Below are 16,798 nucleotides of genomic sequence, written 5' to 3'. Positions count from 1 at the left end.
AGTTACATTATGTTTTGTCTTCTTCGTTTGAATATCACATTACTGAAGAAAGAAAAAGAGGAACTGTGTGACCGTTAAGCAAAAACGAGAAGTACAATCTCAAAGATATAGTTTTTATATGAACAATAGCAGTTTCATATATTTCGTGTTATGACGTAAATACTTTGAAATTCGTTGAAAACTCTTGTTGAGAATATTAAGAGGAAATTTTCGATGCTTTTCGATAATTTTCCGAAGTAAAATCAATTAATAGATTAGTAAGTAAGGTCCAGTTTAATTCCAAATCCTTTTTATTTTTATTCAGCGAATAAGAAGCTAAGTTTTAGCATTTTTTTTCAAACGAATACATCTGAATAATTAATTCTGGATAGAACGCCTTAAATGAATTTGCAATCAGTAATTATATTATCCTCACACCTAATTAAATCCATAACATTGTATATGGGACTGTGTGTGTAAGAGGACTCGATTAATTAAAAAAATATACTTTAATGTTGCATTGATTTATATATCTACTCGCTGAAACTGCGGCGCCGCTCGCGTTTCAATTTAATTCTAAGAAATTCTAATTCAAACTATTAGAGATTTACAACTTTTGTGCAAAATTGTACGAAAACCTAATTTTAAAATTCTATAACAGCTTGTTTTTGCTAATATTTTAGGTTGGTAAACGGGTATATGGGCCACCTGATGGTAAGTGGGCAACGATACTTTCTGTTTACTTTTGTTACCTTTTGAAATGATAGCTTGCTCACACGCACTCATCTACTAATATAACACACAATGTATAGCATTCATTTGTAAAAAAATATGAATACCTCCAAGTCGTAATTCCGCAGCCGCCTGTGCACTATCCAGGTCCCTCTCGGCAAAGCATTGATACATTCCACGGTGAGCGCGCACGACGCCGTGGACACGCAGCACACGCTCACCACCCCCCACTGGCACCCCATCGTGCAGCCACCGAACTCGCGCCTCGCCTCCTTCCACTGAGCAGTTGAAGGTAACGGAACTGCCTGAGTTGGCAACCTAATTGAAAAACACGCAGAATCTTTAGTTGCAGCTCTCAACTCTATAACATTCTTGATATTATTTTGGTATCATTATTTTTATTTCCCTCTTTACAAGCGTGATAGGTTTATCTTAAATTGACTACGGCGATATAAGAAAATTCCGATTGAGTTATTATTATTATTTCTATTTGTAAAATCACGTATAACATAACATAATTAAAATAAAATATCTAACATGAAAGTTATGTGTACAATATCACTTCCAATAACAAAAATTAAAGTAACAAATAAAATATAAATAAACTAAAATGTGTATTACATTACCAAAATTTTAAATGTATATAATTTTTATAACAGAATTTTACTTGGGGTACCTATCATCAGTGCATGAGTTTTTATTAATGTCAATCAAATCAAATTAAATTAAATCCAATCATGAACCATGTGTTTGAACAGTTTAAAAAATGGCAACCTAATTGCTGATATATTCAGTTAATATTCAACTATTTTAATATAATATTGAACGTGAAAATGTATTATCTACCTAAGTTTGATCGAGAGCAGTCACCAAGTATTGTATTCGACCGACATTAAGTTTGACAAGAAAATATCTCGTAGGAGTTAATCCTAGCATATAGAAATGGTACATCCAAAAAAAATACGAAGGTCTCATTTATTATTTGGCTCATGAAATTCAATGGAGTCGAAAAAAATATCCATTACTTGCTTCAGCCACGTGTTACAAGTCAATACAAGATCCGACTCATGAATAATTCAGAAAACATCACTTTACATCGGCGTCGCGAAGATCAAGTCTCAAAACGGATTAGCGATAGAGTGCAAGGGGCGAGGCACTCTTTTATGAAGATCATTGTTATTTAATTTAGAAAAACAATTGGTATATTTATTTAATAAATAAATATTGGACAACATCACATACATTAGTTAGTGTTATGGAAAAACAGAAGTATAGACGGTACGAAAAACACCCAGACCCAAGCCAACATAGAAAACCAATGAACTTTTTCTACATCGACTCGGCCGGGAATCGAACTCGGGACCTCGGAGTGGCGTACCCATGAAAACCGGTGTACACACTACAGATAAATATTATTTGTGGTACCGATGGATGGAAGTATGATATATCATTTTCAAATAATATATTTGTATAAATATGTTAAAATATTGAACAAAGCCAATTTTTAAGTGATGGTGTGTACAGAGTTGCAAATGAAAACAATTTTATTGCTGCAATTAAAATGAATGGGGTTTCAACATCGCCTCACTGTGATTACCATTTGTTTACCAATTCGTCATAGTAAAAACCTTTATGAATAATATACCCGAAGTTAATACTATACATCTATTTCAATCGATTGCACCTGTTTCCTAACTTAACTTTTATTGAAATTTCGCTTCAACACATTAAAAGACTATTACTGGTGAAGCGCTGGCCATTACAAAAGTTTTAAGTAAGTTTACTCAGAGAACCCACAGACGTTTCACGTGAAAGCGGTTGTTTCAATTTAAATTAGATATCATTTAATTTTAATTAAACATCTTAACATTTAGACATTAATGAAATAAAATATATTGATTCTTTGTTAAAATAAATTTTCATTAGAAGTTTTTCAATCGAATTGTATTCGTATATAATTTGATTGCTTTAATTCTATCATCAACGAATCTGTTTCGTAATTATACGAATTAAATCAGTGGTAGACGCTTCTTCTCTGATTTAGTTTGTCCCTTGTGTTGAGTACATTTGTTTTGTTTTTTACGTTTGTTATAACAAAAGTGCGTTCACTTATTTGTCATAATTGTTTTTAGGCTTTTTGTATTGTGTGTTTTGTTGCGTATTGTTGTAATTTAATTTCTTTACTTGTTCAAACGTCCTATAAGTATTATTTGTGTCATTATGAAACACTCTTTGTAACAGAGAATGCGGGTTAATATTTTATCATATATGGTGTAAAGTATTATATATCGTATTCAAATTTAATGTTTAATAACATAACGTGACCTTTATATTACAAATAGGAATAGTCCCAAAACCTTCTTAAGGGGTAAGTGGAATTTTACAGCGTCTTTGTTCTTTTAGATATTGTGTCCAAATTTAAACGTTTTACATTTCGATACAAAAAGCCTTGAATCTTACAAACGAAAATAAAAGAATACTGTATAAATTTTCCAAAGCTTTCACATTTATTAAATAATGCTCATTATTATTTTCTCCTTATACTCTTATTCTAACAATTCGTCCTCGTCCTCGTCTATATTCGATGAGCGCACAGCTAATACTAACGTCTCTAGATCTGCTCTGAATGCTTATTTTTCAATTTGCCACTTCGCGTCAGCGCGCCGTAGATGTCAAGGCGAGTCTGAGAAATCGGGTGTCGGAAAATTGTGCTACTTGCATTTTAGTGATATTTTTCAGATATCTTTGAGTTCAGTTTGAGTTTGAGTCATGGGCGCGGCTAGAGGGTACGACTCGACTCGTGACGGCTAACGGTATGACGGTATTCTATATATATTGTTGCTATATATTATCATAATAAGAAAACCAGATTATTTTAGGAAGATATATGCGTAAATATTTGTAGTCAATAATTTCAAGTAATAGATGCTAAACGTAAAACTACGTATACTTCGCTAACCATGGGAAATCAGATGTTATATCCTTGCTCTTTTCTCTGACTGGCGTCGTACCCGCCCTACATATACATCACCCTACAGATACATCTACCATTGTATTAATGCATATAATGATCGTTTCAACTGGAAATAACAGTAACCATTTTTTTTTATAAATCGTTTTTTTTTGGGACTTTTTAGCGACAATGCTAAATGTCATAAGGTTACGTTATTAAAATTTCCACCATCACCATAATATTAATCTCAAAATAATATTTCCCTGTTTTCATGAATCTTCGGACACCGTGTGTAACATATTCAACTTTTAATTAAACGGTGACAGCGTTGAAGGTGTATCCCAAGGGGCACGTTAAAGGGAAAAGGTTCATTTGTCGGACAACGAGGACTTTAATTGTATATAAAATATGCTAATTTTATTTGAATTATTTTCCCTCAATTCAACGAAGTATGTGGTTTACATTGTATTTACATTCTTACTCCTTATCATTAAAGCATTGTCACTTTAACAACCGGTAATTGTCCCACAACTGGGCTAGGACTTTATGGAGAAAGTATGGAGTTTACTCCACATGTGACAGGTTTTCATTTTACAGGTGCAGGTTTCCGCCCGATGAGTTATAAAATCAAATTAACATAATAGATTACCACATGAGTTTCAACCCGCAATATTAAATAGCATAACCACTGGACTATCACGATTTGTTTACATGAATATTTAAATTACATACCCACTCGGCTATGATTAATCTTGATTCTGTAGAAACTATTTAAATAGCGCTATGTAGGCAACAGAAATAGTGAAGGGAAATAATCTTTAATATCTATAGAGCACGATTTTTGTTATATCAAGTTTCACGATTGCGCAAAATCTACGTACTTGTAGCTGTGGATGAACGCTGACGACGAGCCTAGACCGGACCCGAAGCCTTGCATCTCTTCTCTGCTCGCCGTATTGGTTGTGAGCTCTGCATGTCCATACGCCACTGTCTGAGATCTGAGCTCGTCTAATTATTAAAACTTGATCTGTCACTGATATCCTTATGCTGTTGGAAACAGGACTCAGGCGACCGTTTGCATGACGGAACCAACTGAAAAAAATAATTCAGTTAGGAATATATAGGTTTGGAAGAAAAAAGTTTTTTTTTTTTTAAATAGTAAATAATGAACTACATTCCTTAAAGCTTTAATAGCTTTGTAAATTTCAGACGAAAATGATTATCTAATTTATAGAAATAGTTCATGGCGATTAATTTATGTTTTCTCTATATAGTAACATTGTTAACTTTTGGTATATCTGGAACTATCTAAATATTTTGCCTTATAAGCTAACCTATATGTGGGAGGAGGACTGCCAATAGCACAACAAACTAATCGGATGTCCCCTCCTTGAGGAACTGTCTCGTCTTCTGATATCGTGAGGATTCTTGGTGCCATACTTCCCGTAGTATCTGTAAGAAATATTTATTTATAACAATCTTGTATTTATTAAAATCAAGGCTTTTGTTACGCCTCATATTTTTGTTACTAGAATTTGAAAGGAACTGTAGACAAATTGCACTCTTGGACATTTAAGAGTGTGTTTATACCTCTTACAGTCAAACAAGTTATATTAATTATTCATTAAATTTAACAAGTTATATTTATGTTATAGAATAAGAAATTCAAAGCAGTTAATTGTACATAATGGTAATCTGGTTATAAATATTTACATACGTGAAACAGCAATCATGGCTGTGTTACTCCTTCTCTTCTCCCCCGTAAGTACGTGCTGAGCCTCGCACGAATAAGAACTGGCGTCATCAGGTCTCGCTTCTCGTATCACCAGGATATCACCTCGGCTGCCACCGATCATATATCGACCACCTAGAACAATAAGATATTTAGGTAAGTAAAACTTTAAAACTAATAAAAAAGTGAAGCTGATAAAACAACTGTATATGAGGTATCTTTTCTTCAAAATTAAACAGAAATTAGGTATAACCTAAATACAAAAATACAAATCGGTTCATAAGTGACGGAATGGAGTTCTGAGGTAAGAAAAAAAAAACAACCGAATTGAGGACTTTCTTTGCTTGAAGTCACATAAATTCATTTTTTTTATAATTAATTTGACTGACAAAAAGGCCACTTGATGGTACCGTTGGTAACTGAGATGTTATGTCCTTTGGTCACAGTGGCTCACTCAACCTTCAAACTGGAAGCTTGAGTGTAGTGGACCCTGGTCGATCGAAAATCATATGATAAATGATACCTTCCCAGGCGAGCATGTATAAAATCCTACCACCAAAATACGTTTGCTCTATTTATTCTATTTAATTGTATGCAATATTGTATAATGTAATAATAATAATTAGCTGTTTACATTACTCTGCGTTGAGCTACGGAAAATAATACTGTACCATGGTATAAAGATATTATTTAAGTAATGTAATAAACGGCGAATTGTAATGAATATTTATGATTGGTTAAAAACCACTGTTAATTCGCAAAAATAAAGCAAGTATTTTCTTCATGATGCGAAAAATGAATGCATTTTATATATTTATTTTTAAATTTAGTATAAAACATTCGATGAAACAAGAATGAGTACTGTTAAACATACTTAGAATTAAGATTAATAAAAATAAAGCATTTACATGAAACGGCTATTGGTAAAGCGGGCGAGAAAAGTAGCGCTCACATCTCATGACTTTGAAATTAGGGGACAACTGTGATCGAGTGCATTTATACATCTATTGTACTGGCGTCGGCAGCTCTGACGGAGTATCTGAAAGGGGACAGCCGCGAGGAAAAGTTTTAACTTTTCATACAGATATTTAAAAAAGAAACAATTAAAACTGCATAAAATACAGACTTCAAAAATAAATTTCTTATTTATTTTATTTAGTTCACAGTTATTTAGTTTTGTGCAATTTTTTGCCAACATTGACCTTGAAGCTAGGCGTTATTTTATTGATTTTAAGTAGGATATAAAACAAAGTTATTCTTATTAAATTTGATACTAAGATAATCTATTTCCTTTCAGAATTTCTATCATAGAAGGCACAGTTTATGCTTCAATTTTAGTATTCATTTTACTTATTACATTGTATCCATTCTAGTTACTCATTAAATATGATAACTAATATCACAACATATATACAACGTCCCTGCTAATTATATAACCGATTTCCATCAACTGTGTTAGGGCTTTGTACATACCACCCACTTGTCATACGTTCTATTCTCAAGAAGCAATAATTTGTATATTTTGTGCCGGTGTGAAGTGTGAGTGAGCCAGTGTACTGGCACAAGGGACATAATAAATTAGTGGCACATTAAAGGTGCAAGGAATGAGAAAAATTTCTTACAGCGCCAATGTCTGTGGCGGACCACTTAGCATCAGGCCCATTTGCCCATCCATGATCCTCTTTATAAAACAAAAAGCTATATAAAGCTATTCAAAGATAAACTGATTTTGATTTTTTTAATATAAGGTTATCAGCATGCTCAGTTGCCATTTAAGTAAGTTCAAATAAATAACAGAAAAATATAATTATATGTCAAATAAAAACAGAGCAATACAATAAATTGATGATTAGACAACGTCGGTACCAGCTAGTTCTGCACAATATCTGATAATCACTAAAATTACTTACGTCAAATGCAAGACGTTTGTTTCACCTTTGGCATTTTAATAATACATTGTGGCTTCAAGTCAAACAAGGCTATTATCATAAATTAATTATTGCTCGTGATTAATTTCGTGATCGCTATGGTATGGTCGCAATCAAGGACAACTCATACCAATTGAGTAATTAATTTAGTTTAACACAATTAGTGCAATTAGTGATGAATTAAATAGCGGGTATAATTAAATCCAAATTCGTTAAAATTTGAATTGGGTAAATAAAAAAAGTTTGTTAATAAATATAGTAATCAAACTTGTCCACTGAATTGAGACAATCAAGAATATTCTAAATTCAAATCTTTGTATATTTTATTAACGTTGATTATTTAAAAATATATCGTATTATCTTTTCTCTCTACCAGTTCGCGATCCCCGAGGCCGTCACCGTTTTACGATCAGATAACTTTCAGCTTCGACTTTTTCAATGAATTCTAAATGCGCGGCAACTGTTTAAATGTCTCTATCTCTTTCCAACATTCGAGCACCGGTTGCTTAGTCTCTTTCCCTCCATTGTAACCGCCAACTGATGATTCTGATAGTATTGTTACTTTGTCTTCCCTGAAGTGTTCTTAAGTATTCCTCTAGCTTCGAATAGCTTTTATGTTTGGTCATTCGAAAATTTTAATTTTGTGAAAGGTTTTTTTTTGTTTATAAATCGTAATGAACTTCAGTAGCAGTGAGACGATTATAATTAATGGAATTTCAAATGAATCTGGCAAGAGAGCGAGTAAATTAAAATTTACGATGCGACTGCTTGTATTTCCCTGTTGTGTCTTTTTAATTGGAATATGTTTTGCTTGTTCGTATTAGTTCTGCCGGTTAACTCAGGTGATATGAGTTTGTAGCATCGGTGTTTTGTACTGAAAACAAGTTGTAATCGTCTGCATTATATACTACAATTAAAAAGTAGAGGTAGAAGCTTATTAATAGTTTGCGATTTGATTGTTCCACGAGAATGTAATTATAATATCTTATATAATAATAGCGTAAGCCGATTTTTGACCCAGTGATTATTAGACGATAGCTGCAGATAAAAAATCGGATGTAGACTCATTTTGAAGAGCTCCAGCCGTAGAAAAATAAAGAGGATTCTTGATTGTAATTTATTAAATTGTTATTAGAGAGCGGCAAAAAGTAACTGGCCACGTAGAAAGTGGCGCTATGGCTGTATAAAAAATAAAAACAAAAGTAAATCGTGCAAACAGACATCGTCAGTTAACAATGAAATCAAATAACAAAAACATTGTCATGGGTTTCGAAATTGATAAATTTTTTTTTAATAAAAGAGAACTCACACTCATTTTAACTCACTTTATTCTTGCGCGAAATGAATTGTGTGCAGCAACTCAAAATACCGAGTTTTTTACCATCAATAGACAGACAGAAAATTTGATTCCGTGATCTTCACCTGAAATCTAATCGTACTATCCACTACACATCTCATAGTTGACATGTAAGATCGTTGATGTTTATTTAACAACAAGAGCCAAAAATATTTAAAAAAAAAAAAAATATTTAAAAACACGCTTCATATACAAATTTTCTTGTCTATATTTTTGACAGTTGAGCAGTTCCATCGTCTTAAACTAGTCCTGGGTGCGCTTGATTATGTTTACCATAAAAATGCAAATTACAACCAAAACCAACATGTAATATTTTAAAACCTAGGGTAAGAGGAATTGGCTCTAATTCGGATAACAAGAGTTAACCTAAATAAATATAAATTGAAAATTAAATAAAAGATTGTAATAATAATCTGTATTCATGCATAAATACATAGAGATTACATTAAACACGTAGAGATACACAATACATAGAATTGAATTTACAACATGAGGTCAGTATAATTTAAAGCATGAATTCAATCGTGAAATTAACAGTTAATAGAAATTCTAAAACACGACAGGTATAAACAAATATTTAATTAACAAGTATTGGTAAATTCAACAAATGCTACGATAGAGTTATGTCAACAGCCAACCTCATTATACTTTGTCGCGTCGTCGGATATCGCGCTGTTTGCGTTCACGCCGACCGGCTATTGATCTAACAGTTCGTTATTACTAATTGTCTGGTTTATTTACTTTGTCTCTCTGAATATATCTGATATTTATTTTAAAACAGAAACAATAAACACTGCTGCAACTGTAACAACGATCAAATGTGAAACGGAATAACTTTGGTGCACAAAATAAAGTATTGAGTGTTATTTGTCATATTACGATGTTTTCCTTATGGATATCAGTCACGGCGTTCGTTCAGTAAAAACTCAACTGTACAAGGTGAGTAAACGCAGGTGTACATAATCTGGCGAGATTGCAATTCAACAGAATCGAAGAGAGATCGTGCACAAGAGCTGGGCTTGATAACGCAGACTACTTTCAATCTTCGACCTCTAAAAATTCATCGACAAATATGTTTTTTTTTCATTAAATTTGTAGGTGGACAGGCAAGTGATCAGTTTCTATAGACATTGGCGGCGTCAGAAATGTTACTACACTCTTGGCTTTTTCATACAAAAAATACTAAGTATTGTTGCTTTGCGGTATAATATATGATAAATTTTTATTTATCTATCTGGAATTCTAAGCTCAGAATTATATCCATGACATCCAGACATCCAGACAAAACTAACGAGGCAATCTCGATAAGATTATACACATTGATCGCGATTCGATGATTTTACGTATATAATTATTATTAATATACAAGCAAAACCGTCGTCAATATGAGTATACACAAAAACATCCGAAACTAGTTTTTTTTAGTTAAGTAATTAAAATCTTCTTATTTATTGATATTAATTTTTGATGATATTCTCGTAGTTGTGGATGTAATTTCATTTGAAAAAAATAGAACTGAATAAGTTTCTTGTTGGTTCGTCTAGGTTGAATCTACCAAAACATTTTCGTTTAATTTAAGTCTATAAAACAACAATACAACTACGTACATTTTTAAATTTGCTTTAGACTCTAACTAATACAATTTTTTTTAAATAGTGACTAATTTAATCCTGACCTTTATTATTCAGTACTAAACTAAACTAAACTACTCAATATTATCAGATAATATAGAGTAGTTTCTAATTTTTGGAAGCAGCAATAACAATTTATTTACTGAAATATTTATTTCAGGTTTCCAAAAATGGAGAAATGGTAATCATATAAATTATTACACGTAATGTATTTAATTGATTAAAATAACTTATACTCAGTTACATACATGTTAAGATTATAAGAAACTTATTAGGATATAAATTATTCTTAATTGTAAATATATTAAGTACCTAGACCGATTTAAAACTAAATTAACTCAACGTCCAAATATAAATTTAGTTCGTTCAAAACGTTACAGAGGTCGAGAGAGATTCTAAATTGCTTTTCAATTTAATTAGAAAAAGTAATATTCTCCTTTCATTTCGAAATTGCTTTCTTATTTATACGTTTGTAACCAAATAATAATATTGACATTTTGTTTATATTTTTAAAAATACTTCTCAATATTTAATGTTAGTGGCAGAAATATGTTTATTTTAAATGAGATTTTCAAAAACCTTGATTCCAGTTTTTCTTTAGGTATATTTACTCACACCTGTAGTATTATCAGGGAAACTAAAAATGTTTTTCTCCTTTCAACTGAAATAAGTAATAGGCATTATATATGTTACTCTAGACTATAAATAGCCAGTGTCAAACATCTAGCCTGCGTGATTCAGAAATGTGAAATAATTGATAACCGCCATCTATCGGTACCGGGTAATATATTCACTCAAAGGTATTGTCATAATGCCTTTGAATGATGGTTTTTTCAAGTATTCTCTAAAAACATTTCTCCGAAAGGCACTAGACAGAACTAGGACACTGGCAATTCAACGAAATTTGCATTTAAACTACTAACAGTGCCAATATAGTGAGCAAGTTGCTCTCAAATAAATAGGTCACGTGACCTGGTACATCTCGCTCTTATTGAGAAATACTTGCTGAATTATTGAACGGTACATTAATGAAATATTATTGACGTTAAAAATAACTCATTTGCGTTTATCAATATATACAATGTTGGTATATTTTCATACGCTCGGTAACATTCATCCCAGAGGAGGATGCGATCATTTTATTACACATACATAACAGTTACGGCTATTCGGTCGGCTCGTATTATGATAGCTATAAAAAAAACATTTAGGTATTAAAACAGACGTTATTTTAAGTACTAAGACAACATTGCTCGGGAAATTCATTTTGCCGGATAAATTATAATTGTGTTAGTGTTGATTTTGTGTATAATAGGTGTAGTTAATATTATAGTTAAAACATTATTTTTCAATTTGTATGTATTTATATATATTTTTACTTTTAATTCTGATTATTAAGCTTATGTTCTTTTGTGTGAGTAAATTATACACATATGATGTTTTTAATATTAGGAACCCAGGAGACTTCATTTTAGTATAAAAAGAGATAGCTTTGTGCAAAGCCCTATCACCGTCTCATCATCGTCGTCATCGTCTGGGTAGGCACCCACTCATCAGATATTCTACCGCCAAATAACAGTACTCTGTATTGCTGTGTTCCGGTTAGAAGGGTGAGTGAGCCAGTGTAATCACAGGCACAAGGGACATAACATTTTAGTTCCCGAGGTTGGTGGCGCATAGGTGATGGAAGGAATGGTTAATATTTTTTACAGCGCCTTTGTCTATGAGCGGTGGTGACCACTTACCATCAGGTGGCCCGTATGCTCGTCCGCCAACCAATGACATAAAAAAAAGGTACAACGTATAAAATTTCTAAAATACACTTAAAATATATAATATAATAAAAAGCATAGGCAATAAGCGGCTAGTCTTAGAATTCGTTTTATACATAAGTTTAATATATTCAAATATAGTCCTGACTTGTTAACAGCACGTCTGGGTACCACCTAACCATTATTTAGGTACTATCGCCAAGCAGGACGAGTGAGCCAGTGCAACTTTAGACACGAAGAACATAACATATTAGTTACCAAGGTTTGGGAAAAGGAATGGATCAATTCAGCGTGCCCCATTTGACTGACTGCCTACCTCATTTTAAACTAAAATGTTATGTTACAAAATGTAAATAAAATCGTTGAATGTGACGTAGAATATATTTTAATTGCATATAAATACATAGAGTACTTTCCGATGCGATGACAAGTTTTGTGAATGAAACTGCTGAATGAAATTAAATAGATGTAGTATATTTTGATGATATGTTGGTTTCTTTAAAATTCATACTTTAAAAGAACTGTTGTATGGGCGTATGTTTTGCTGCAAGTGATTTTTTATGGTATCGCTACCTGATCGTATGTGGTAACCACCACCCATAGACAATGGCGCTGTAAGAAATATTAACCATTCCTTACATCATCAATGTACCTGCCACCATCCTTGGAAACTAAGATGTTTCGGTCCTTGTGCCTGTAGTTACTCTGGCTCGCACACCCTTACTCAATACTGAGTACTGCTGTTTGGCGGTAGAATATCCAGACGGGATTGTACAAAGCCCTTGCCAACAAGAAAAGTTTTTATTTGTGTCGTATTTTAGTATTTTAAACAGTTTTTTACAGAAATCATAATGTTATTAAATCATTAAAGCTTTAAAGTAAATAATATGGCACCGTCGTGACTGCAATGTGTTTTTTCGAATATAAGTTCTTAGGTTTTTTAAAGTAAAATCAATTGTATAGGATTTATATAAATTCAATGATTCATATTGAATGGTTTCAGAATCAAAACAAACGAAACCTTAAATCACTTAAGTCTTTTTAATATATATTTTTAAAAGGTAACGATACTTTAAGTGCTTTTATCGTAAAATATCTCTTACCGAAGATTAAAAGAGATTACAGACATAAATTAATTCTGTTTAAAGTGTAAAATAAATTAATTAATTATCCGTAACTACTTAGTAAAATATTGCTCGAGTGTCCACGCCTTGGCGCTCGATCTCAGACGACGTACTCAATTCCTTTATTGAAAACAAATTATTTCAAATTGGTTTTCATAAGAGATTGGAAAATTTATAATATAAATTACCTTCTCGCCTCATTTATCTAGCGACTAATTTATCAATAGGGATCTCGACATTTTGAGTTTAAGCCTATTTGGGTTACTAAATGTTTTATTGAAAAGAAATTCCCAGTAGTAATATGGAGTTTGATTTCGCCGGTACTCCCGTACCTCGGCAAGAACGTAAAGTCATTGGTTCTGCGCTTAAATCCTTTCGTCTCAGATATGCTGTCCCAATGGATTATGAGAGGGAAGGAATGGAGAGTACACTCCAAATAAAATGTAATAGAGACGACCCAGTGTACAAAACAGCTAAAATGACCATCACTTTTACAATTTGTCGTTGACTTTTGATCTGAATATCAGGCGACCTCAATCTCATCAATTAAAAATAGTCATTGTCATTTGAACGAGTTGAAGTTTGTACGATTTAACGTTAATAAATCTTTTAATATGAGAGCATTGTTATTAAAGTAAGGTAAAAATGCTTTAATTAAAAGTTCATCATTGCTTAATATATGTATATCGCTTTTATACAGCTTAGTCATAATCCTTGACAGTCTATAAATCGCGATGTATAGTTTCATATTAATTCAACAGCACGTTTTCCAGCCGGCTCATTTTAATCCGATGGAGCAAGCGTTCCCAAACTTTTGTCTCAGTTAATGCCCGTACCAAAAATTACCCAGCTAAGGTATTAGGCACGGCTAATCTACATAAACGCTGAAGAATCTGTCGACTTCACGGAGAGAGCTCTTTGAAAGCATGATATGTAGATTAAAAATGCTGATTTTTTTTTATAGGATAATATGGTGTTCGTTTGTTATTTAATTACATAACAAAATATGATTTTTAAGTCAGTGTGTCTACCAGGATTTTAAACAGGTAACATTTAGGTGTTTTGCTGCTTGTAATAAATCAAAAGCATACATATATTTATTCTTTCCCAAATGTCAAACCCAGTGCTAAATTTAAATAGAATTTCAAGACTTATTTCAAATCGCTTGTCATTGATTTCCTTCTGGTCTCGTCAAGCAATGACAATGGGGGTAATGAGTACACATAATATGTTTTCCACATACCCGAGTTTACTATATATATGTTTGGAATGGAGATTCTACCGAGAAGAACCGGCAAGTAGTTACTTTTTTTCAGTACAGAGTATGTCAGTAATTTTTTATTTTTTATTATTTAGATATATTTCTATAGAAATATTGCATTTCCAAAGTTGAAAATTCGAATAAAGTAAATTAAACACAGATCTCATCACTGGGTGAGATCTCATCTCCGTGATTCGGGCCACGTTATCTTTAGCATAAAGGCCGGCATTAAACTTGCATTAGCGTTTTGCTTTTATTGAAACTTTTAATTCTCTGTCGTCCTCGGGCGCTGTTTAGACAACTCCTTTTAGTTTGTAAATTACGTTGCTGTTAAACTCTTTCACTTTGCCTTATTTTAATTAAGATTTTAGACAACGACTTTGTAAATGTATTTTTAGCAACATTTACAGCTTGCTACTAATGTTGTTTGTTTTGATGTCTGTTGTCTTAAGGAAAAGTTGCTAAAACATAGTTACTTATTTAACCTGACAGGGCTTAGTGCAAGTCCAATTAGGTAGGTCCTACATGTATATCAATCATTCAAGCACCAAGCATCAATACAACGTATTATTATGTTCCAGTTCGAAGGGTCTAAAAGGCCAGTCTATACTGGCACAGTGAACGTATGAATATTAATATGGATGACTGGTTGTACATTGATGGAGTATATTTTATAAGAAGTTTGTACCATTCATTGACTTTTCTGTAGACATTTTAGATAAGTATTATTGTCTGATTTTTAATGGATAACGGCATGTTGACAAAGTTGACAACTCAACGAAGACTATTTATAACAACGTCAAAAAAACGTTAAGTTGGAAAAAATAAATTAACCAAAAATACATGTTAATATGGGCAATTTCTTCACATTAATACGCACGGTTTAAAATATAAAGCAGAACACATTGTGTGTAGGCGCCTTTACATAATATTGTTCTGTAAAATTCGTATCGGCGCGTATTAGCATGAGTGATGATCGTACTTACAAGATAGTAATCACCATTTGTCGTATCTCCTCGTTTTGAGAACATTTCGATAGCCGCCATAGCTAGTATCGAAATACTTGGCGTTGATGTTTCGAGCCTCGTTTAGTTCGGCGGTCAATTGGAAGGTAAAGTCAAACTAGCATCAAAAAAGCTATATAGCGGTATACTCATCAAGGCTAGACAGTATTTCACGTCGGCCCATCACCTAAAACTTATTTACTAAAATTTATTACTTACATTGTATTACGTTTTACATTAACAGCCTGTAAATTTCCCACTGCTGGGCTAAGGTCTCCTCTCTTTGAGGAGAAGGTTTTGGAGCACATACAAGGCGCAAATTTGGCCTCACATGGAGTACTGCTCTCACCTCTGGGCGGGTCCTCCCCAATACCAGCTGCTTCCATTTGATCGTATCCGGAGAGCGGCTCGAATTATTGACGATCGAGCACTATCCGATCTGCTCGATCCTTAGGCTTTGCGTAGAGATGTTGGATAACTCAGTATCTTCTACCAAATTTTTCACAGGGTATGTTCCGAGGAATTTTTTGGATTTATCCCGGCTGCTTTATTTAATCTTCAGACAACTTGTGAAAATTCTAAATATCACTCGCATCACCTAGATGTCCGAAAATCCACAACAGCGCGATTTTTAAGACATTTTCTGCCTCGCACAACCACTCTGTGGAACCAGATTTCGCCGGCGGTTTTTCCGAACCGATACGACTTGGGAACCGTCGAGAAAAGAGCGTACTTATTCCTTAAACGCATCTGCACGCCCCCCGGTGTTGCAGCTGTCCATGGGCGGTGGTAATCACTTTCCATCAGGTGAGCTTCCTGCTAGGTTGCCCCCAAAACACAAAAAAAAAATTTTCGTGTGCGTGAGATGACTAATATAAGAATAAAGACGGTGAAAAAAAAACATTAAATTTGTTAATGCCTTCACGTTCACGTGTGAGCATCTGATCGATTTGTAATGATGTATAAAATCAATCTTTCGGGTCACCTGTCTTTCGAGAATCATTCCATTGAGTGGATTTTGGCGATACATAATTTGTACACAGAAATAATACATAGTTTATGAAGAATATTACTTATAGATAGACAAAAGAATAACTATATATCAAAATTTTACGCAAATTGAATTGCACAGCGACACGTAGAATATATGATATTAAATTACAGAACAGCTATGAGAATACATCGAAACAAGAGAGACGTGGGATGTCATAGAGGCGTTAATAATCCCCGTCCATCCCACGTTTGCCTCTTAATCCGTCTCGGGACTTCGCTTCGGTGGTTTTCTAGTTATAAGCAAACAAACTAGCTATTAATACGTCTCCAAA

The 16,798-nt window shown here is 33.1% G+C and overlaps 1 protein-coding gene across 1 annotated transcript in view; it reads right to left on the bottom strand.

Moving 5' to 3' along the window:
* LOC125077180 (Down syndrome cell adhesion molecule-like protein Dscam2) overlaps window positions 1-16,798 on the bottom strand; it is a 187,307-nt gene that overhangs the window by 20,242 nt on the left and 150,267 nt on the right. Inside the window, exons 5-8 of the mRNA XM_047689025.1 lie at window positions 5,382-5,531; window positions 4,999-5,116; window positions 4,546-4,756; window positions 819-1,029 (exon numbers count right to left, since the gene is read on the bottom strand). Of these exons, the coding sequence (XP_047544981.1) occupies window positions 819-1,029; window positions 4,546-4,756; window positions 4,999-5,116; window positions 5,382-5,531 (690 nt within the window). The remainder of the gene's footprint in view (window positions 1-818; window positions 1,030-4,545; window positions 4,757-4,998; window positions 5,117-5,381; window positions 5,532-16,798) is intronic.

The sequence above is a fragment of the Vanessa atalanta genome, chromosome 1, assembly GCF_905147765.1.
Source record: "Vanessa atalanta chromosome 1, ilVanAtal1.2, whole genome shotgun sequence".
Taxonomy (NCBI): domain Eukaryota; kingdom Metazoa; phylum Arthropoda; class Insecta; order Lepidoptera; family Nymphalidae; genus Vanessa; species Vanessa atalanta.
Note: the sequence above shows the minus strand (reverse complement) of the source record. Positions and strands in the feature narration are given on the sequence as shown.